At 58.1% G+C, this 16,952-nt stretch overlaps 5 protein-coding genes across 5 annotated transcripts; all 5 read right to left on the bottom strand.

Annotated features, from left to right (window-relative positions):
* Positions 1–443: 443 nt before the first annotated feature.
* Positions 444–2,264, bottom strand: LBRM_20_4830 (conserved hypothetical protein; the record flags this gene model as incomplete). Its single annotated transcript, XM_003722985.1, has 1 exon — positions 444–2,264. The coding sequence occupies one exon, from the start codon at positions 2,262–2,264 to the stop codon at positions 444–446; it is 1,821 nt and encodes a 606-aa protein (XP_003723033.1).
* Positions 2,265–4,478: 2,214 nt separating this feature from the next.
* Positions 4,479–5,786, bottom strand: LBRM_20_4820 (hypothetical protein; the record flags this gene model as incomplete). Its single annotated transcript, XM_003722984.1, has 1 exon — positions 4,479–5,786. The coding sequence occupies one exon, from the start codon at positions 5,784–5,786 to the stop codon at positions 4,479–4,481; it is 1,308 nt and encodes a 435-aa protein (XP_003723032.1).
* Positions 5,787–7,934: 2,148 nt separating this feature from the next.
* LBRM_20_4810 (hypothetical protein, unknown function) lies at positions 7,935–9,662 on the bottom strand (the record flags this gene model as incomplete). The annotated part of the gene is made up of 1 exon (XM_003722983.1): positions 7,935–9,662. The coding sequence occupies one exon, from the start codon at positions 9,660–9,662 to the stop codon at positions 7,935–7,937; it is 1,728 nt and encodes a 575-aa protein (XP_003723031.1).
* A 2,410-nt stretch (positions 9,663–12,072) lies between these two features.
* Positions 12,073–13,875, bottom strand: LBRM_20_4800 (putative cytidine triphosphate synthase; the record flags this gene model as incomplete). Its single annotated transcript, XM_003722982.1, has 1 exon — positions 12,073–13,875. The coding sequence occupies one exon, from the start codon at positions 13,873–13,875 to the stop codon at positions 12,073–12,075; it is 1,803 nt and encodes a 600-aa protein (XP_003723030.1).
* Positions 13,876–14,986: 1,111 nt separating this feature from the next.
* On the bottom strand, positions 14,987–16,522 carry LBRM_20_4790 (chaperone protein DNAJ-like protein; the record flags this gene model as incomplete). The annotated part of the gene is made up of 1 exon (XM_003722981.1): positions 14,987–16,522. One exon carries the CDS (start codon positions 16,520–16,522, stop codon positions 14,987–14,989), a length of 1,536 nt encoding a protein of 511 aa, XP_003723029.1.
* Between the last annotated feature and the right edge of the window lie 430 nt (positions 16,523–16,952).

Below are 16,952 nucleotides of genomic sequence, written 5' to 3'. Positions count from 1 at the left end.
GTGTAGTAGTGAGCAAAGAGAGAGAGAGAGAGTGCGTGTGTGTGTGCGCATACACAGAGGACAAGAAGAGAACGAGGGAGAGATGAGAGTGGGCGAAGAGAAGGAGAGGGATGGTGGTGGTGTAGCTGAGTCACCTACAAGCGACAGCGCAGAAAGGGGGCGAAACAAACCAGCAAAAAAGCACGAAAAGGCAGTGGCATGCGGTGGGCACCACACTCGCCTTCCGCCCGCTTCCCCTCCGTCCATCTGCGCAGTCGATCGGCCCATTCCTCACATTCTTTTCTCTTTTTTCTTTGCAGGATCCGGGCGCCATACAAAAACAGCCAAAGCACACGCACAGAGGTTTCGGGGGGAGGGGGCCGGGGCTGTCCTTGCAGTATTGCCTCCGTGATCTCTCCCTCTCTCTGCGCGTGTTGGTGCCAGACCCACAGCACCGCTCTCACTCAACGGGCGTAGTAGGCGCTGGTGAAGGGGACGGGCTGCTCACTCATGGAGTCACGCGCCATTGACGACCAACACTGCTCCCCACCATCCACCACGTCAGCAGGGAGCTGAACTCGGAATGAAAGCCCTGACTCCTCGGACGCGCCACCTTGCGCATCGTCCTTGAGGTCATCCAGCATGCCTGTAGAGCCGCTGCCGTTCTTTTTACCACCTGTTCCCGAGGCAGCACCACCAGCGGCGGCGCCACTATCATTGACACCGGCGCCAGCGCGACGGCGATGACTACCAAGAGAGAAGGAGGAGGTGACCGTCTGTGAGGAAGGTCGCAACTTCGTTCGCACAAACCGGAGTAGAAAGAACTTCACCAGCATTGGTACCATGAAGAAGTCGCGAATGTGATACTGCGTGAGGGTGGAATGAAAGGCGGCGTCGAACATCGGGTCCGAAAGAAGCCACAGTCTGCCGCTCAGATAAGGTTGTGGCTGGGGGGACTCTACCGTGGCTGGCTCGTACTCTAGGGAGAGGCGCAGCCGCACGTGCGCGGCGAGCATGCGCACATCGCTGAGTGACACATACACCTGCAGATACCGCCCGCGCGCGATGGGGAGGTCGGTGTTGAGGGAGACACTAAAGTTGCCGCTGTACTCCACCTCGACCTCGGCGTCCAGGACGGAGAGGGACCGCGTTGTGCCCGTGGTGTCCCTCGCCCTGGAAGTACGCGCCGTAGTCACTCCTGCTGCGGTAACCACCGAGGATGGCCCTGCTGCTGGCAAGTTCGTGTCAGCTCCTCCGTGCGCATCACCGCTACGGCCAAGAGGAGCAGAGTGTGCCATGACACCTGGCAAGCTGCGCTCACGCGCAGCTGTCCCTGCAACTGCGGTAACACCTGCTTCTTCGCCGGAGCTTCGGTACCGGAGGCTAGGCAGCATTGACGGACTCATTGCTGAGCAGCCAGCTGCGTTCAAGGCGTCCTCGCTGACGTCGTTCTGCTGCTCTGGACTTGAGTATGCGAACGAGCCGCCCGACACGGGCGACGGCATCTGTGAGTGCTGTTTCTGCAGCTGCTTGTGTGCCTGCTGTCCTAATCCACTCGTGTTGCCCAGCGGCAACCCTGCAGCGGCGCGCTGCTGTGCCACAGATGCAACGCCACCAGCAACTATGTTGTCCATGGAGGTCATGCTCCCAAGACCGCGAGGCAAAGGTGTTGCAGGCGAGGCAAAGGACGACGCCGAGGCTCCTGTGGTACTCGTAGCACTACTGCCACTGCCTCCGCTTCCACCACCTCCGTGGGAGAGGTACACTGCCTTAATGACCGGAGGTTTGCCGCCCCAGTCCTTGACGCGGAAGTCGGCGAAGGAGGCAATACCCTTGTCTTCGAGCAGCGCGCTAATCTGCTCCTCTAGCTGCACCTTTAGGGCGTTGAGGAACGGCAGCTCCGATAGCACCTCGGCACTGCTCACGCTGTCAGCGTCGTCTTGACGCACAGTGCCGTCGCTTCCCGCTGACGCAGCGAATTTCGCTGAAGTATCATTCTCTACCGGTGCGCCAGGCACCTGCCCTGTAAGAGGGGAGCAGTCGCTCGCGCCGCCTCGTGCCGCGGCTGCCTCCGCTGACTCGCTTGCCTGCTGCTCAGCCAGAGCGCTGTGGAGCATGTCCAAGACTGCATTCACAAACCGCTGCAGCCACAGCGTACCCTCAGCATTGCGCCGCGTGATGTGGGTGCGACGGGTCGGTATGTGTCGAATGCGCCGCTGCTTGATTCCGAGGAGGCCAATGAGTCCAGCAACAATGAGCACCACATGAAGAAAGGTGGTGAGCATGTCGAGTGCCGGTGTCTACGGCCGCCCTGTGGTCCGTGCCACTAGTCACTTACTCTTCTTTGAGCGAAGGGGGCCTCAGTAGGTGCTGATGAGCAGCTGCGTATGTGCGTGGGTGGATGTACTCCAAGGTTAATGCAAAGGACAGGGTTGCAGCTTCAAAGAGATGGCGAGAAGAGAAGTACTGGGACGGAACGTCACATGATGGCAAAGACTATAGAGGGAAGAACGACATGTGCGGTCTAGAAGTCCCGTCAAAGTAGAGTGTAGAGGCAGCAGCAGTGACGGTGGGAGTTGAACAAGGATACACCTACACCAACCCACCAACGCACACACACACACACACATTGCGGCCAAAGAAATATGAGGAACGATCGGGGTGCAAAGAAGGGTCAACAGCAGCCGGGAAAGACAACCTCGTGCTTCTGTAGTCACCGCGTCACAGCGATGGGGACTGCCTGCCACCCGTTTGGCAACTTCCTCCGGTAGCCTTTGTTTGCTTTGATGTATGCACACGCTCAGGTCGCTAGAATAAATAGATAAAACGCCCACCACGCATACGCGATATACCGCAGATAATGCGAAGGCGGTACAACGGCACGAACCAAAATAATATCACGCAGCAACACCGAACACACCTCAGCGGAATACGCCTTCCTTTTATCCCTTTCGTCAGCATTTTCCGCTGCCCCTGTAAGCGCGGTCCATTGCGCAAGCACATGGCGTGCGGGGTTGGAACGTCAGTTCCGCGACACGGACAAACAGCGAGGGATGCGCGTATACCAAAGTATGAAGAGCCACCCAGCAGACTACAGCTTAGGCACAGTGCGACAGGGAAGCAACTTGACCCTCGTGCTCTCTGTGATGAGTGTCCGTTCTACCACGCACAAAGTCAGCAAACACACGCCTGCACGACCACAGCTCACCCATACCTCCGTGGTGCACCACGGCTAAAGCCTCGGCGTCCAGGACGAGCCGTCAGCCGTGGAATGGGGCCATGGGGCTGGCGACACGTCCTCGCCTTCCTCGGACACGCGCGGCGCCAGACGGGCCAGGGTGGGCCACACGCCTCAACCCACGCCAGCCGCGACCCGCGTGCTGCTCGACGGTGGAGGCCAGGGCCCTCTCCGGGACCCGGCGCTCTGCTTGTGCGCCACACTCCCCCCTCTGTCGCTTCAAGCCGCGGCATCCCGTAATGTGGCGTGGGGGCTCTCCACATGGGAGTCTGCAGGGTCGATGGTGCGATTCGGGGTGCCCTCGCCATGCTTCCAGGATCCGCGCCTCCCCAGCCCACCCGGTCGGATGGAGGGGATGCCGCATCTTTCGCACACCCACACACACACTGGGGTTGACTGGTGTGGGTCTCCTCGCGTCCTGCTTGGATGCGCTACACTGTACCGGCTATCTCTGACAGCGCGTGCGTCCAGTGCGCGCATTCTCGCAACTCGGGAGATGTTTCGGGGTAAAGTGTCGAGTTAACGTTGTGGAAAGAGTACGATCGGGAGACAAGAACGCATACGGCACACACACACACAAGCGAGTGAGACTGAGTAACGGGGGAGAGCCAGCAGAAACGGCGACAAACACAAAAGCGTGCGAATGAAGTGAAAGTGATTAGCGGGTAGGTGGGGAAAGGTGGCTAGGAGGAAGACTACGACGCTGTGATGCGGTAAAAGACGGTGGTGCTAGATATGGTGGTGGAAGGTGTGCGGCGGAGACCCAGTCATGCCCAGCACCACACAGTGACTTCAATTGAGCAAAGTCACCGAAAAGAAAGAGACGCATATCGAGCTTGCTGTGTGTGTGCGTGTGTGTGTGTCACATTCCCGCTGCGTTCGTGTACTTCAACATCTGCGCTGGGAAGCTCAGTGAACATGTCTACGTGCAAACACACAGACACACCCCACTCACGCAGCTGCATTCCCCCATGCGCAAGGTCAAGAGAAAGCGAGCGAGAGAGGGATCAACACATGGGGTATCAGCCAGCCGTCATGGCACAGGCATCCACATCAATTTCACTTCACAATGAGCACTACCGCGACTTTCCGATCCCCCTCCCCGACGGCTGCACCTCACTCTCGCTCGGCACGTTTGGGAGTTATCGCGTGGTGTGGAGAGCATCACTGCTGGTGGTATGGTAGTAGTAGCGGCGGGGAGGAATGGTCCGGAATGACGTCATTCAGTCTTCTTCATCACCACCTAGCCCTCTTCCTCTTTCTATTCCTCGTCCCCCTTGTGGGGGTTGTTAACGATGAAGCCATCCAGCGGCAGTCCAGTGCACTCCTCTGAGGAGGCTACACTACCTGCCGTTGAATCGGCAGTCCCAGCGGCCACGGTGGGTGGTGCCTGCATGTTCTTGTCCCCGTCATCATCATTTATCACCCTCTCCAACGCCCTGCCGAGCGACTCCATGCGGTCCTCTAGCGCCGTCACCCCCATGAGGATGTGATCCGTTATGCCGCCACCTGAGGGCGGCGGCTTCTTCCATGGCGGCGCCACCGGTGGCGCGAACGAGTCGCGCGGGACACCGAACTCGTCGACGATGTCTTCCTCGCCCTCCACGCCCATTTCGGTGGCTGTGAGCTCGCGGAAAAACTTGTCGTTGTTCCAAATTCCGTAGATGTACCGCTCAGTGCCAGGGAGGTACAACTTTCCACGACCCTGCTTCTTGCCGTTACGCCAGTTGCCGACGAACACCTGCCCATTTACGAGCGTCTCTCGGCCCTTGCCGTGCTTGTGCCCCGCCTTCCACCGCCCTGCGTAGCGGTCACCTTTGAGGGTGGTGTAGATGCCATAGCCCTCCGGGTTATCCTCCAGGTACATGCCGTCGTAGAAGTCTCCCTGTGCAAAGAGATAGGCCCCGCGGCCGGAGCGCTTCCCCTGGCGCCAGTTGCCGCGGTACACATCGCCGTTCTTGTAGCACTTTTCACCGAAGCCGTCAGCGGCACCGTTACGCCACTCACCGGTGTAGACGTTGCCGCTATTGTAGTGTTGGCACCCGTGACCATCACGAAGGCCCGTAAGTGGATCCACCTGACCGACGTAGCGGCCAAAGTCGAAGATGAGCTCTATGTGGTCAAAGTTGGCATCCCCATTGCTGGAATCGTTGTTGCTGCTCGAAGAGGAGGAAAACGATGCCGATGTCGCGGGTGGGAAGCACTCCTTCTGCTCGCCGCTGTGGACTCGGCGTGGTGCGCCTGTGTCGTTCTGTACGGCGTTCAAGTCAGAGGCCTGGCGTGTCGAGCGCGCTTCGCTGAGCTCTGCGGACACGACCTTGCCTACGAGCACTGGCTCAAGCGAGTCTGCTGCGGTTGACAGCGTGGCAGTAACCCGCTTTGCCTCCGCTACACTAGTAGTTTTACTGAAGGTGCCAGACACTGTCGAGGATGGCGGTGACTGCGGATTCGGGTGTACAGTCGGATCTTCTGCGAAGGGAGCGGTGGCAGTCAATTCTGCAGAGGGTTGCTGCGCAGTTGCCGTCGTATCCGCAGCGGTGGCGGCAACGTGGACCTCATGCATGTCCATGCCTTTGGTAGAGCACTTTGCCCAGGCGCTAAAGAGACAGACAGACAGAGAGAGAGGGAGGGAGGGAGGGAGGAAAAAGAGGAGAAGCGCAAGAAGACCGCTAAGCAAGGTCAGTCAAGACGTGCGACCGCGTTACTACTCTGTCGAGAGAATGATAGACGCGTGTCTGTGTGTGCGATCGGCTGACAGAGTGAAGAGGAAAAGGGCAGGGAAGCGGTGGGGGTGGGAGGAGGGAGCGTAGTAGAAAAGCACAGGAAAAAGCGCAAAGAGGGCTGCCTTTTCTTTCCGGCCTTCTTATCCGCTTAGCAAGCGGCTTGGAGCAGCATAGGGCGAAAGGGAGGCACGTAAAGGTGGGAGCAAAAAGCACAGTTCACCAGCACGTAGATGGGCAAAGGTGCGCTGAACTGCTGCCTAGATCGCCTTCTCTCTAGCTGGTGGACGACCCGTAGGGCGCGCGGGTACACACATACATCTATAGAAGTATGGCCATACACGCCTGCCCACAGTCGATGGGGAGAGCAAGCGCGACAGCAAGGCTCCTATGAGAGGACATGATTGGCTGTGAGTGATTGAGAGAGGGGGTAGCAGCGCACAGGTGTGTAGAGTGGACATGAGCGACGACTATATTTCTTAATGAGCACACATGACTGAATCGATAAGCACGCGGATGTAACCGTGCGCCTGTGGACCTTTAGCTCACAGAAGTGCACACAGGCACACAGCCGAACAGAAACAAACAAACAAAGAAGCAAGCAAACAGGCAGACAGAGAAAGAGAGGCACGCACGCTGAAGCTGTTCGACTGACCCGCCCACCGTCTCCGCAAACTTGCAGATATCGGTAGGTGGCAACTTTCAAAAAAAAAAAACAAGGACTACAACAAGGACGCACCATTTCTAGAAGAGGTAAAAAGGTGATTGTACACATACACATGCATATGAAAGCCATGACTAGGGAAGAAGCAGAGGGAGACACCTCAGCTCGTAGCACAACAGGACCCGCTATCCCTCACTCTCTCTGGGTGAGAAAGCCACACAGGCCCCCTACCCCTGCCACTGCCGTACCACCGCTGATGCTGGCGGTGGGGCCCTGGACAGCGCTGCGTCGGAGAGACCTGCGACAGTGCACGCGTTCGCACCACCCACGTGTGACGGGCAGAGTGTCGGCGTGACTCGAACGCATCCTTGCCGGGAGGGGTGGGTGGGTGGGTGGGGTTTGGGGCCGGGGCTGTGCTTGGGCGGTGGGCTTGACGCTTTGGAGCAAGGCGCCCCAAGAGTTGCTTTACACCACGCAATGGACCTGTGACAGGCCTAGTGAAGTGCTTGGCTCCGGTTGTATGGCAGAATGGGCACGTTGAAATACAAACACATCCACCCATATATGTCAGCACATCGAAGTGAGTAGTAGCCAAGCTCGAAAAAAATCCTACTGCGAGCGTGTGTGTGGCAGCAGGGGAAGAGCCACGCGGCAAAGCGGAGTCGTGTGGCGCCGCGCTGCATCCACGCTGTATCATTAGTGTGTCGCAGTGCCCCGATGCTCCTCCCGGGATGAGAAGGACGGTTGACTCGATCTCTTCCGAGTCGAATCATCGCATCGCTCCACATTAAAGTCGCCAGCACACCTTCGTAGGAGGTCTGGGCGGTGTTACGTGTCTCATCCTCACAGGCGGCGGTTGGGCAGGGCGGGAACGGGTGAAAGGTGATTTGCTGTTGAAAGGAAACGCCGGCTGCTACGATTGCCGCGTCTCCTCCGCGCTGTTTTCCCCTTCCCCCCGCTGCAGCTCTGCGTCTCGGTTCACACCGGCGGTACACTCATGGTGAATACCGGAGACGTCCCCGTAGCGATAGCAGCGTCGCCACCTGTGCCTCCGCCCTGCTCCACAAACACGTGGGCGGAGGAGAGAGGACAGGTGCTGGAGCCGCTGTCTTTGGACTGGACTTTCTGTTTCGCGGCGCTGCCTTCACCCCCCCTCGGCGTTGCCGCCTCACTTGATGTATTGTTGAGGACCTGCGGTGGCACGATGCCCATCCATGGTAGTATTTGGCTGCCCTGCCCGTCGTACGCATTCGGAGACTTCAGCATTCTTATTACTAACGACCATCTGGTTCAATAAGCGTAAACGGTGCCGTTGTCGCTGTTGCGACGCACGTTATCGGCTACCCCCTGCAACTACCCACTCATCACCAGTGGCAACGGAAGGTTCTTGCTCAGTAAGGAAAAGGCTAGCAGATACCCTTACCGGCTTAGTTGCGTTGCCTCCGACTACGTCAACGCCGCCATCAGCAGTAGCGCCACAACCTCGGAAAGAGTCCTGAAGCAGCTCACCAGAGAACTGAGGCATCGATGCGTCGCTCGTACCACTGTCGCTGCTCTCGCGCAGCTGGCGCTGGGAGGAAACAATGGAGGCTGCTCCCTCGCTGTCAACATACCACAAAGAACTATCTTGGCACTTGGAGACGCTGTCCAACACTTCACGCGGCATCTCTGCCAACGGCTCCCTTCGAAGGCTGCCGCAGCCACTCAGGGACGCCGATGACGCTCTCGCAGGGGCCTTGAAAAGGCCGCTGCTGCTGTCGCCGCTCGCATTGGCGTGGGTGGAGGGCTCTCCTGTGGCGACGCCAGCGGATGTTGTGGTGCGCACCACTCGCTGCCGCAGGTCCATTTCCGCTGCCCACTTCGCCACCTCTGCCGCATTGTGTCTCGTCATCTCTGCCTCCCACGACTCCAAAGTCTCGGTGTACTTCCGGTAGCGCATGACCACGACCGCGCACACGAAAAGCAAGATGAAGGCGATGCTGAGGAGCATCAGTTCCATCTGCAGCCTCCACAGATCGTTGGTGACAAGGCTCCACATTATGGAATCTTTCGCTGGAAGAGTGAGCAGTGTCTCATACGACAACAATTGGGCGAGCGCATGATGCCCAGCGCGTAGCAGGCAGCTCAGAGCGTACAGTACGCTGAGCAGTGGCGCAAGCACTGCTGAAGCAGCGGCGGTGGCTGTGGTAGTGACGCTCCCGGCCACGCTTAATAGGTTTCCATCCACGGTAGCACCTGCACTTGGCGCAGTCAGCCACCCAGGGAGTAGGATGCCGCCCCTGCCACTCAGTTCAGCACACCACGTCCACCATGAGGTTGCCCACTCGTGTGCTTGCCGCTGGTAAAAGCTGAGCGTGGCCGCCACAACAAACATGCTCCAGTCCTCCATCTGTGTGCCAATGGGGAGGTCTTCGAGGAGTTGGCGACACTCGGACGGAAACACGTCGCTTGTGAAGCCTCGCTGCAAGTACGGTGCATCGGCCAGTCGCCATTTCGTTATGTTCCAAGAGCCCGCTGAGCCTGGCGCCATCACTAGCGGATGCGAGTCTTTAGCCGCTACGCTGCCATCAGTGACGACATGCTCATCGCGTAAAGACTCGCCCGCCTTGGCGCTTGCCTTCTCGTGTGGTACCTGCAGAGAAGAAGAGTCCTGTTGCAACGCGTCGGTGGTGGAGGCATTGGCCTCCTGAGGAACCACCCAGAGAGACTCTTGGGTTGGCTTCACCGATAAAGAAAGATCCGTGATGGTGATGGCGATGGGCGGGTTCTGCTCCCACATGCAGTTCACGAGGCGCCAGCGGCGTCGCCGCACCGCTGCGCTGGGCACTGAAATCCACGCGTGCGGCTGCAGATCCAACACCGCGGCGTCGGAATAGATGTATCCCTCGAGTTCCTGCCCGCTGGTGGAGGTCAAGCCCAGTTGCGTCGACGGGCCGCCATCACGGTTACCATGACCGCGGAGTTGCTGCTGTTGGTACTCCGCCTCATTGGTGTCAGAGGGGAAGTAGTGGTCACTTACCAGTTCAACTACGGCAGTGCCTCCAGTCTCCGCCGCATCCATTGTACGAATCCAAAGTGGAACGCACGCAGTCAAAGTTGCGCAAAGCCAAGACGAATCCGCGCCAGTCGAATGAGGTGGTGAAACCGGGGGAGCGACACTCAAAGCACAACGCGATGCGTGGACACGCGCTACCCACGCGCCTCACACGTCGAAGCAAACGTGAGCCGCGGCTGCTTGGAAGGGATAGGCAGGGGGAGCTTCTTGTGTATGTGTCTGTATTGGTGGCTCACTGATACTGCGACCCTTTCTCGGTTCCTCGTCAGAGGCTATGGAAGGAATGGGTATAAAGAAATGAAAGCGAAAAAGTTGAGACACGCCCGTGAGGGCGGCTTTACCGGAAAATGGAAGTAACCAAAAGACAACAAAAGCCAAAAAGGTGCGGCACAGAGAGAGAGAGAGAGGGAGAGAGGATCACCCCAACGCTGCTGCGTTGCCCTTTTTTATTGTGCGTGAAGATGGCAGGACTGCACCTGAATGTGGCACGTGCCGCACACGCATATTCTTATTCCCCGTCCCCCCCCCCCCCACATACACACCCTCGCCTACGCAGACACATACCTGCTGAATAAAAAGTCCAGAGCTGAGGCATTTGGTCGCAGGGGAGGGATGGAGGTCGTCGTTGTCGGACCAACATTGGCATTAGCCACGTGCAAACCCATGCAGGAGTGAGCCGCCGTTGACTCTGTGCCCGTCTAGTCCTTGTTGTCCTTCTCCTTGATAGAAATTACACGCATCGATGTGGAAGAAATCAGGGCTTAGCGGTAATAAGAGAAACCGTTAGCAACCCGCCACTGCTTAACAACAAACACACAGAGTTTGCGTAGTGCATCATCACTTGACCATCACAGCCCTCCTTTGCATGAGTGCACGACAGAGGCCCGACGAGAGGCACCCCACAGTTTGCCCCTTTCCATGCTCGAGTTATCGCTGCGTGCATAGCGCCTGTTTTTATGTTTTGTTTCTTTCTTTCGTTCTTCGTCTCTCACCGTCACACGGGATGGCGTTGTTCTCTTTTGCTCTCACCTCCTTGTCATTGGCCTGTGCTCTCGAGCTAGCGAAAAGATGGGCAAAGCTAAAAGCGGAAGAGGGGACCGAGCAGGAAAGGGAGAGCATCACAGCCTCGAGGTGAAGAAGAGTAAAAGGGGAAGAAGCAAAGGCACGCAACGAGGAGGTTGGAGTTAGAGGAAGAAGAGAGGAGGAGGAGGGGGGCTGGTGTGGGTGGAGGGGTGAACAGGGGGGAGGGCGCAAGAATGATAGGACAGCATAGCGAAGAACAGAAAACAAAAACAGTAGCGTGAAAAGAATTCCCTGCCCTTCGACTCTCAGATCTCAGCTTCTCTCTCCCCCAGACCCTCCTTCGCAGCTTGCACTGTTGCCGACTCCGCTCGCACCTTCACGGATCTGCTGAGGGGGCGGGGGGTGCGCAAAGTGGTTCACAGCGCTCTCTTCTTAACCCATTGACACAGGATCTGCGCCCGCCTTGCTCATTTTTGCTTTCTGTTCTCCCTGCTTGTATGTTTGCTCTCTCTTTCGAGTTCGGTGGAGGGAGAAGCTCTCCTACACTGTTAACAACCCCTTTCACCACTTTTTTCTGTGCTTCCGTTGTACGACGGTGAGGTACCCTCAGCTGCAAGAGGATGAGAGGGAAAGAGGAAGAGCGAAGCGCGCCTTCTATCGGCATTGTATGGGTTCCCTCCTCCGTTGCATGCGTCTACGCATTAAGGAAGAGGGAGAGAGGGGCTTGACGCAAGAGAGTCATGAGCTGCTTTCATTGGACATCCTCGTCACGTGTTTCGCGCGCCTACGCCATTCCGACGTGTGGGTGGGTGGGGGGAGGCGCGAAGGGGCTGCAAAAACAGGCGTGGCGGACGAAAATCAGCGGACAAAGGAGTCCCCACACTCACCACATCTCGAAAAAGCACGCAAAAAGACCACACCGGCCCGCGACAAGGAGTGACAGGGCGCAGCCATCGTGACAAATCGGCAGGAAAACAAGCGAGAGGACGCCTGGGTCGATGAGGAGAAAAGGAGGGTGGGGGAGTCAAGGGAGGGAGGGGGAGGTCATGTGCGTCCTTCTCACACGCCACCTTTTTTTCCCCTTCCGGAGTGTGCGCCCAAATGTTCCGGCGTATGCAATGCTCGCGCAGATTTTGCGAAGAATCGATGAGCGCACAGACACACAACGAGAGAGAGAGGGTCGCTCACAGGCGTGCAGTCCTTTACAAAGCGCGCTTCGAACCCCTCCTTTGCTTCTCGTCGTCCGCCCGCGTCGAGAGTCTTCATGCTCCCCCCCTTCCCCCACTCTGTCGTCCTTCAAGAACACGAAAAGCGGAGGCCACAACACCCCCCCTCCCCCAAAACACGCTCAACAAGAGTGCCTCCCGTCGCCTTCTGTTCTCTTGTCAAGACGTTAACTGCTCACTTGGCTTGATTGATCAGAGACGGGCAGGCGGCGCCCGGTGCACTCGGCGGGCCAATTGACTTCCTTGCCAGCGGCCGCCGCGAAGAAGGCAAGGTAGGGTGGAGAAGGGTCGAGCGGGGTGGAGACAAACTCCGGGTGGAACTGCACGGCAAAGAAAAACTTGAGCGACGGATTTTCGATGGCTTCGACGCGCAGACTCGCGCCAGCGTCGGGGTCTGAGACGGCGGAGATGACGAGGCCTTCTCTGCGTAGGTCGTCAAGGTACTTGGCGTTCACCTCATAGCGGTGGCGGTGGCGCTCCAGTACAACCTTGGCACCAGAGTAGATGGCGCTCATGTGCGAGTTCGACTCCACAATGTGCACTTCACGCGCTCCAAGGTGCATGTTGGCACCCATGCGCTCTCGATCTGCGTCCATGATGCGAACCATCTGGTGCGTGCTGGAAGCGTCGAACTCTTCGCTGTTCGCGTCTTGCCAGCCAAGCTTGTTGCGAGCGAACTCGATGAGGGCTACCTGCATGCCGAGGCAGACGCCGAAGTACGGAATATTGTGCTCGCGGGCCAGCCGCACCGCATTCACCTTACCGTCGATGCCACGAACACCGAAGCCGCCAGGCACGAAGATGCCGTCGCACTTGAGCAGCATCGCCTTTGCCTCCTCGGCGTTCTCGCCTTCCAGCTCCTCGCTCTCCAGGTAGAAGACCTCGACATTGATACCGAGGATAAGCTGGCAGTGTTCGAAGCACTGAAGCACAGAGAAGTACGCGTCCGACCCACCTGTCACGTACTTGCCAACAAAAGCGATGCGTACCTTCTGGTTACTTGGGTTCTGAAGAATTTTCGCAAACTTCTTGAAGGTCTGATAGGTCGGCACATCCATCGGCGGCACGCTCGGCCGAAGACGAAGTTTGTGCGAGAGACGATCGATCAGGCCCTGGTCAACGAACTCGATGGGAATCTCGTAGAGACAACTAACGTTGGGGGCGCCGATGATATCCTTGCTCTGCACACCGCACTGGTTCGATAGCTTCTCCTTCACATCCGCAGCCAGCGGCTGCTCGCTGCGGCAGACAAGGAAGTCGGGATGCAGCCCCAGGGAGAGCAGTGCGCGACAGCTGTGCTGCGTCGGTTTCGTCTTCTGCGTTCCGCCAAACACCGGCAGGTACGTCGTGTGCAGGAGACAGAAGTCCTCTGGCAGAATTGAATAGCGCAGGCGGCGCAGTGCCTCGACAAAGGGTTGCGATTCCATGTCGCCCACCGTGCCTCCGAGCTCAATCATGCAAATCTCTGGCCGCTTGTTCGACCCACTCATGGGTGTCTGGCAGATCTTAAAGATGTGGTTCACAACCTCGTTCGTGAAGTGCGGGACGAGTTGCACCGTCTTGCCCAAAAAGCCTCCAGCGCGTTCCTTCGTCAACAGCTTCTGGTATACCTTACCGGTTGTTATATTGTGGTCGCGTGTCAGATGGACCGACATCCAACGCTCGTAATTGCCGAGGTCGAGGTCCGCCTCGCCGCCGTCTTCGAGCACGTAGACCTCACCATGTTCGTACGGGCTCATGAGTCCTGCGTCAATGTTGATATAAGGGTCGATCTTGATGCTGCACACGCGGTAGCCAGCAGCGCGCAGCAAGGCACCGATGGCGCTAGTCGTGATACCCTTACCGAGGGAGCTGCACACCCCACCGCTCACCACGACAAACTTTGCCCGTTCCTCACTCTGGTTCTGCGACAGAAGCATCGGTGAGGGGAGGTAGTACGCACTACCTGACGCGGTCTTGCGCTCCGCCATGTGTCACAGCAGCAAGCCAAACCGACTTTGCCTACTGCCTAACGCACGAGAACAGCGAGGGATAAAAGGGCAGCCTCCAGCGCCAAATATGAGGGTCACAATGCAGCAGTACTGACACGCCGCTCTGTGCGTTTTCGTGTGTTGAGGCGTTTTTTTTCTCTGGGTTTCTTCGTATTTTTGGGTCGATTCGGCTTGAGGTTATTTTTTGGGGAGAGAGAGAGGACGGACTCTCCGTGATGCGGTGGAGTGGGAGGAAGAGGAGGAGGGGGGTGGCTTGAGAAGGCAGGCGAGGGTGAGCGAAAGAGCGGAGATCTGCGGCAGAGCTGCTCGGCGGTTTGGGTTCTAGGAAGCGCGGACTCACTGAGCGAGAAAACAACACACACACACACACACACACAAAGCAGCACGAGGGCAATGAGAGAGGGAGAGCAGAGCTGATAAAAACAGACTAGAAAACATGGAAAAAAAGCACGCATTTTTCGCGTGACGGTGTGGTACTGCGCAAGTGGTTCACTTTCACACACACACACACAGGCAGGCAGGTAGGCAGAGAGGCAGACAGAGGCCTGTCTTGAAGCATCGCTTTTTGCTTGTTTGCTTGCTTCAAACCGAGGCGATTTGTTGCATTCTTTAAGTGTTTCCGTGTGTCTTCTCTGTGTCGTTCTCTTTGTGCTACTCGCTCTTTTACGGATGAGCGAGAAAGCAAAGGGAAGAGGGAGAGGGTAGTGGTGATGGTGGTGGTGTGGTGGGGGGAGTAGAGCAATTCTTGCCTTTCCGTTGTCCCCACCTTTCGCCGAACGGCTGTGCGTTCTGTGCTGATTGATGTGTGTGTGTGTGTGTCTGTGCTTGTCGATGCGCGTGCTTCTCTTGCCTAGCAATCGAATCTGAATCGAACACTTCACTTGCTCATTGTGTTAACGACGCGTTCTACCTTCTTCGCACAGCACCCCTCCCTCTTCCCTCTCCCCCCGTGCATCGCGCTGCTGCACTTTCGATCTTGTCACTTTACCCACACACACAGACACAGGTCTAGAGGAGCTCACATATCCACGTTACCCGCATTCGCCACGGCGATCGGTGAAAGACAAACTGCACCGGCTCATGTGTGCTGTTAGCCTGCACTAAACCAGTGCTTGTACGAAGATTTGAGGGCAGCGCAGCTTTCCATCAGCTGCGCGCGGGAGACGGTGCTGCCAGATGACGCTGGTGTCTGTTGTTGCGGGACTTCGCCACCAAAGGTGTGAGGCGGCTCCAAGACCTCTGCCTCTGTCCCTGTCATGGACGGATGGTTGTGGTGCGCCTCGTACCGCTGTAGTGCCGCTTTTTGCTGTCCTGACAGCGCATCCCCCTTTGGAATTATCACCAGGACGTGGTAGAGGATCGCATGTGGGGCTGCTGCCGCAACAGAGGCTCGACTTGTGGCATCCGGTACCCCATACGCATCCAGCGGGAGAACCTCACCGCTTCGCACGCACGGCGGCACGTGCACCATGCCGAATCCATTCAGCGTCGGTACTTTGACACGGCCGCCGAGTAATGCTACTGAGAGCGGCAGTGGCAGCATCGCATGCAGCTCGTGGCTCCTCTCAGGGTTGCGGTAGAAACAGCGGTGCTCGCTCACTAGCACAGTGACCAGCACGTCACCAGCATGGCCGCCACGCACCCCGTCATGGCCGTGGTGGTGAAGGCGAAAGAGGGAATTGGACAAGGTACCAGCAGGCACGCCCACCGGCAACCGCACCGCCTGGTGGGGCTGAATGCCGCGGCCATCGCATGTGCGGCACGGCGGGGCCGGTACGGTCCCCTCGCCACCGCAGTAGAGGCACCGGCGTTCAATGTGATAGGTGGCGCTTGGCATGTGCACAGAGCCACGGCCCAGACACTGCGGGCACTTCCGCGGTGTCCGCAGCTGTTGCCGACCCGAGCCGCGACACTTAGCACAGCGGACATTTTTGTGGATCACTATCTCCACTTCACAGCCTGCTAGACTCTGCTCGAGGGTGATGCGGAGCAAGTGGGTGATGTCGGTGCCGTTCAGCGGCCCTGCTGCGTCCGCAGCCTTGTAAGCGGTGGCGTTCGACGAGGTGGCGCCACTGGCGTTCTCGCCTACGCCGGTGGCGTTTCGGAAGGCATCACCTAGCGCCTCCGCCGTCGGTACCTCGCTGCGGCTGGACAGCCTAGCGCCCGAAGCTGATCCAGGAGCCGTCCCGCTTGCCAAGGAGAAGTCAACACCGCTGCTAGTGCTCTCGCGGTCAATGGCATGGTCCACATAAGTGAAGTGTTGGTGCTCTGGATTGAAGTTGGCGGCCACCTGACCGCCGTCGCAGAGGACGTGTAGTCGAGCGTCGTTGGAGGCGTAGTAGTGACTTGTGTAGTTAGTGCGGAAGCAGTCGTCCTGCAGGCGGGTGTACGCGTCCTTCAGCTCTGCCACTCGTTTCTTGTCCGCTGGGTCATTCACTGGGTCCTTTAGCTCTTCGACGCGTCGCAGCAGTGCCTGTCGTAGCTCAGTGGTGCTGCGCCGCACAACACGCGCCTCGGTGTCTTTGGCGAAGCCAAGCTTGTCATAGAGCGACTTCTGTGGCAGGTCGTGGCCGCGCTGGATCACTTGAAAGCAGCGGCGTTGACAGAGTAGGGTGTGCCAAGGCATCCAGGGCGTCGTTTTGCGTAGATGGGGGCCGACACGGATACTTGGGCTGCCGCGGTTGCTACCGCACCACACACTTCCTTTCGGCGCGAGCATGATTCGTGAAGATGGCGCGATATACAAAAAAGAGAAACAAACAAGAGGGGCAAAATGTCAGCAAGTGCTGCTTACGCTAATACTGCTGTGTGGGCGCGCGTAGGGTAGAGTGGTGGGGGAACGAAGGATTGGGATCGCACCGTGGGAGCTAGGACTATGCTGCTCGTATTACCCCGTTTCACGTCGTGTCCTGTTGGGGGCGGGGGGGGGGAGAAGGGACGGTGGGAGGCAGGAATCAAATGCTGTGATCGCCAGGAGCACCTCCTGGACCATTGCCAGCGCAGAAGTGCAAATTAAACCGTCGAGAGGAGAGCACTTGTAGAGCCTGAGGAGGGAC

Source organism: Leishmania braziliensis (genome assembly GCF_000002845.2).
Source record: "Leishmania braziliensis MHOM/BR/75/M2904 contig, possible fusion of chromosomes 20 and 34".
Lineage (NCBI taxonomy): Eukaryota > Euglenozoa > Kinetoplastea > Trypanosomatida > Trypanosomatidae > Leishmania > Leishmania braziliensis.
Note: the sequence above shows the minus strand (reverse complement) of the source record. Positions and strands in the feature narration are given on the sequence as shown.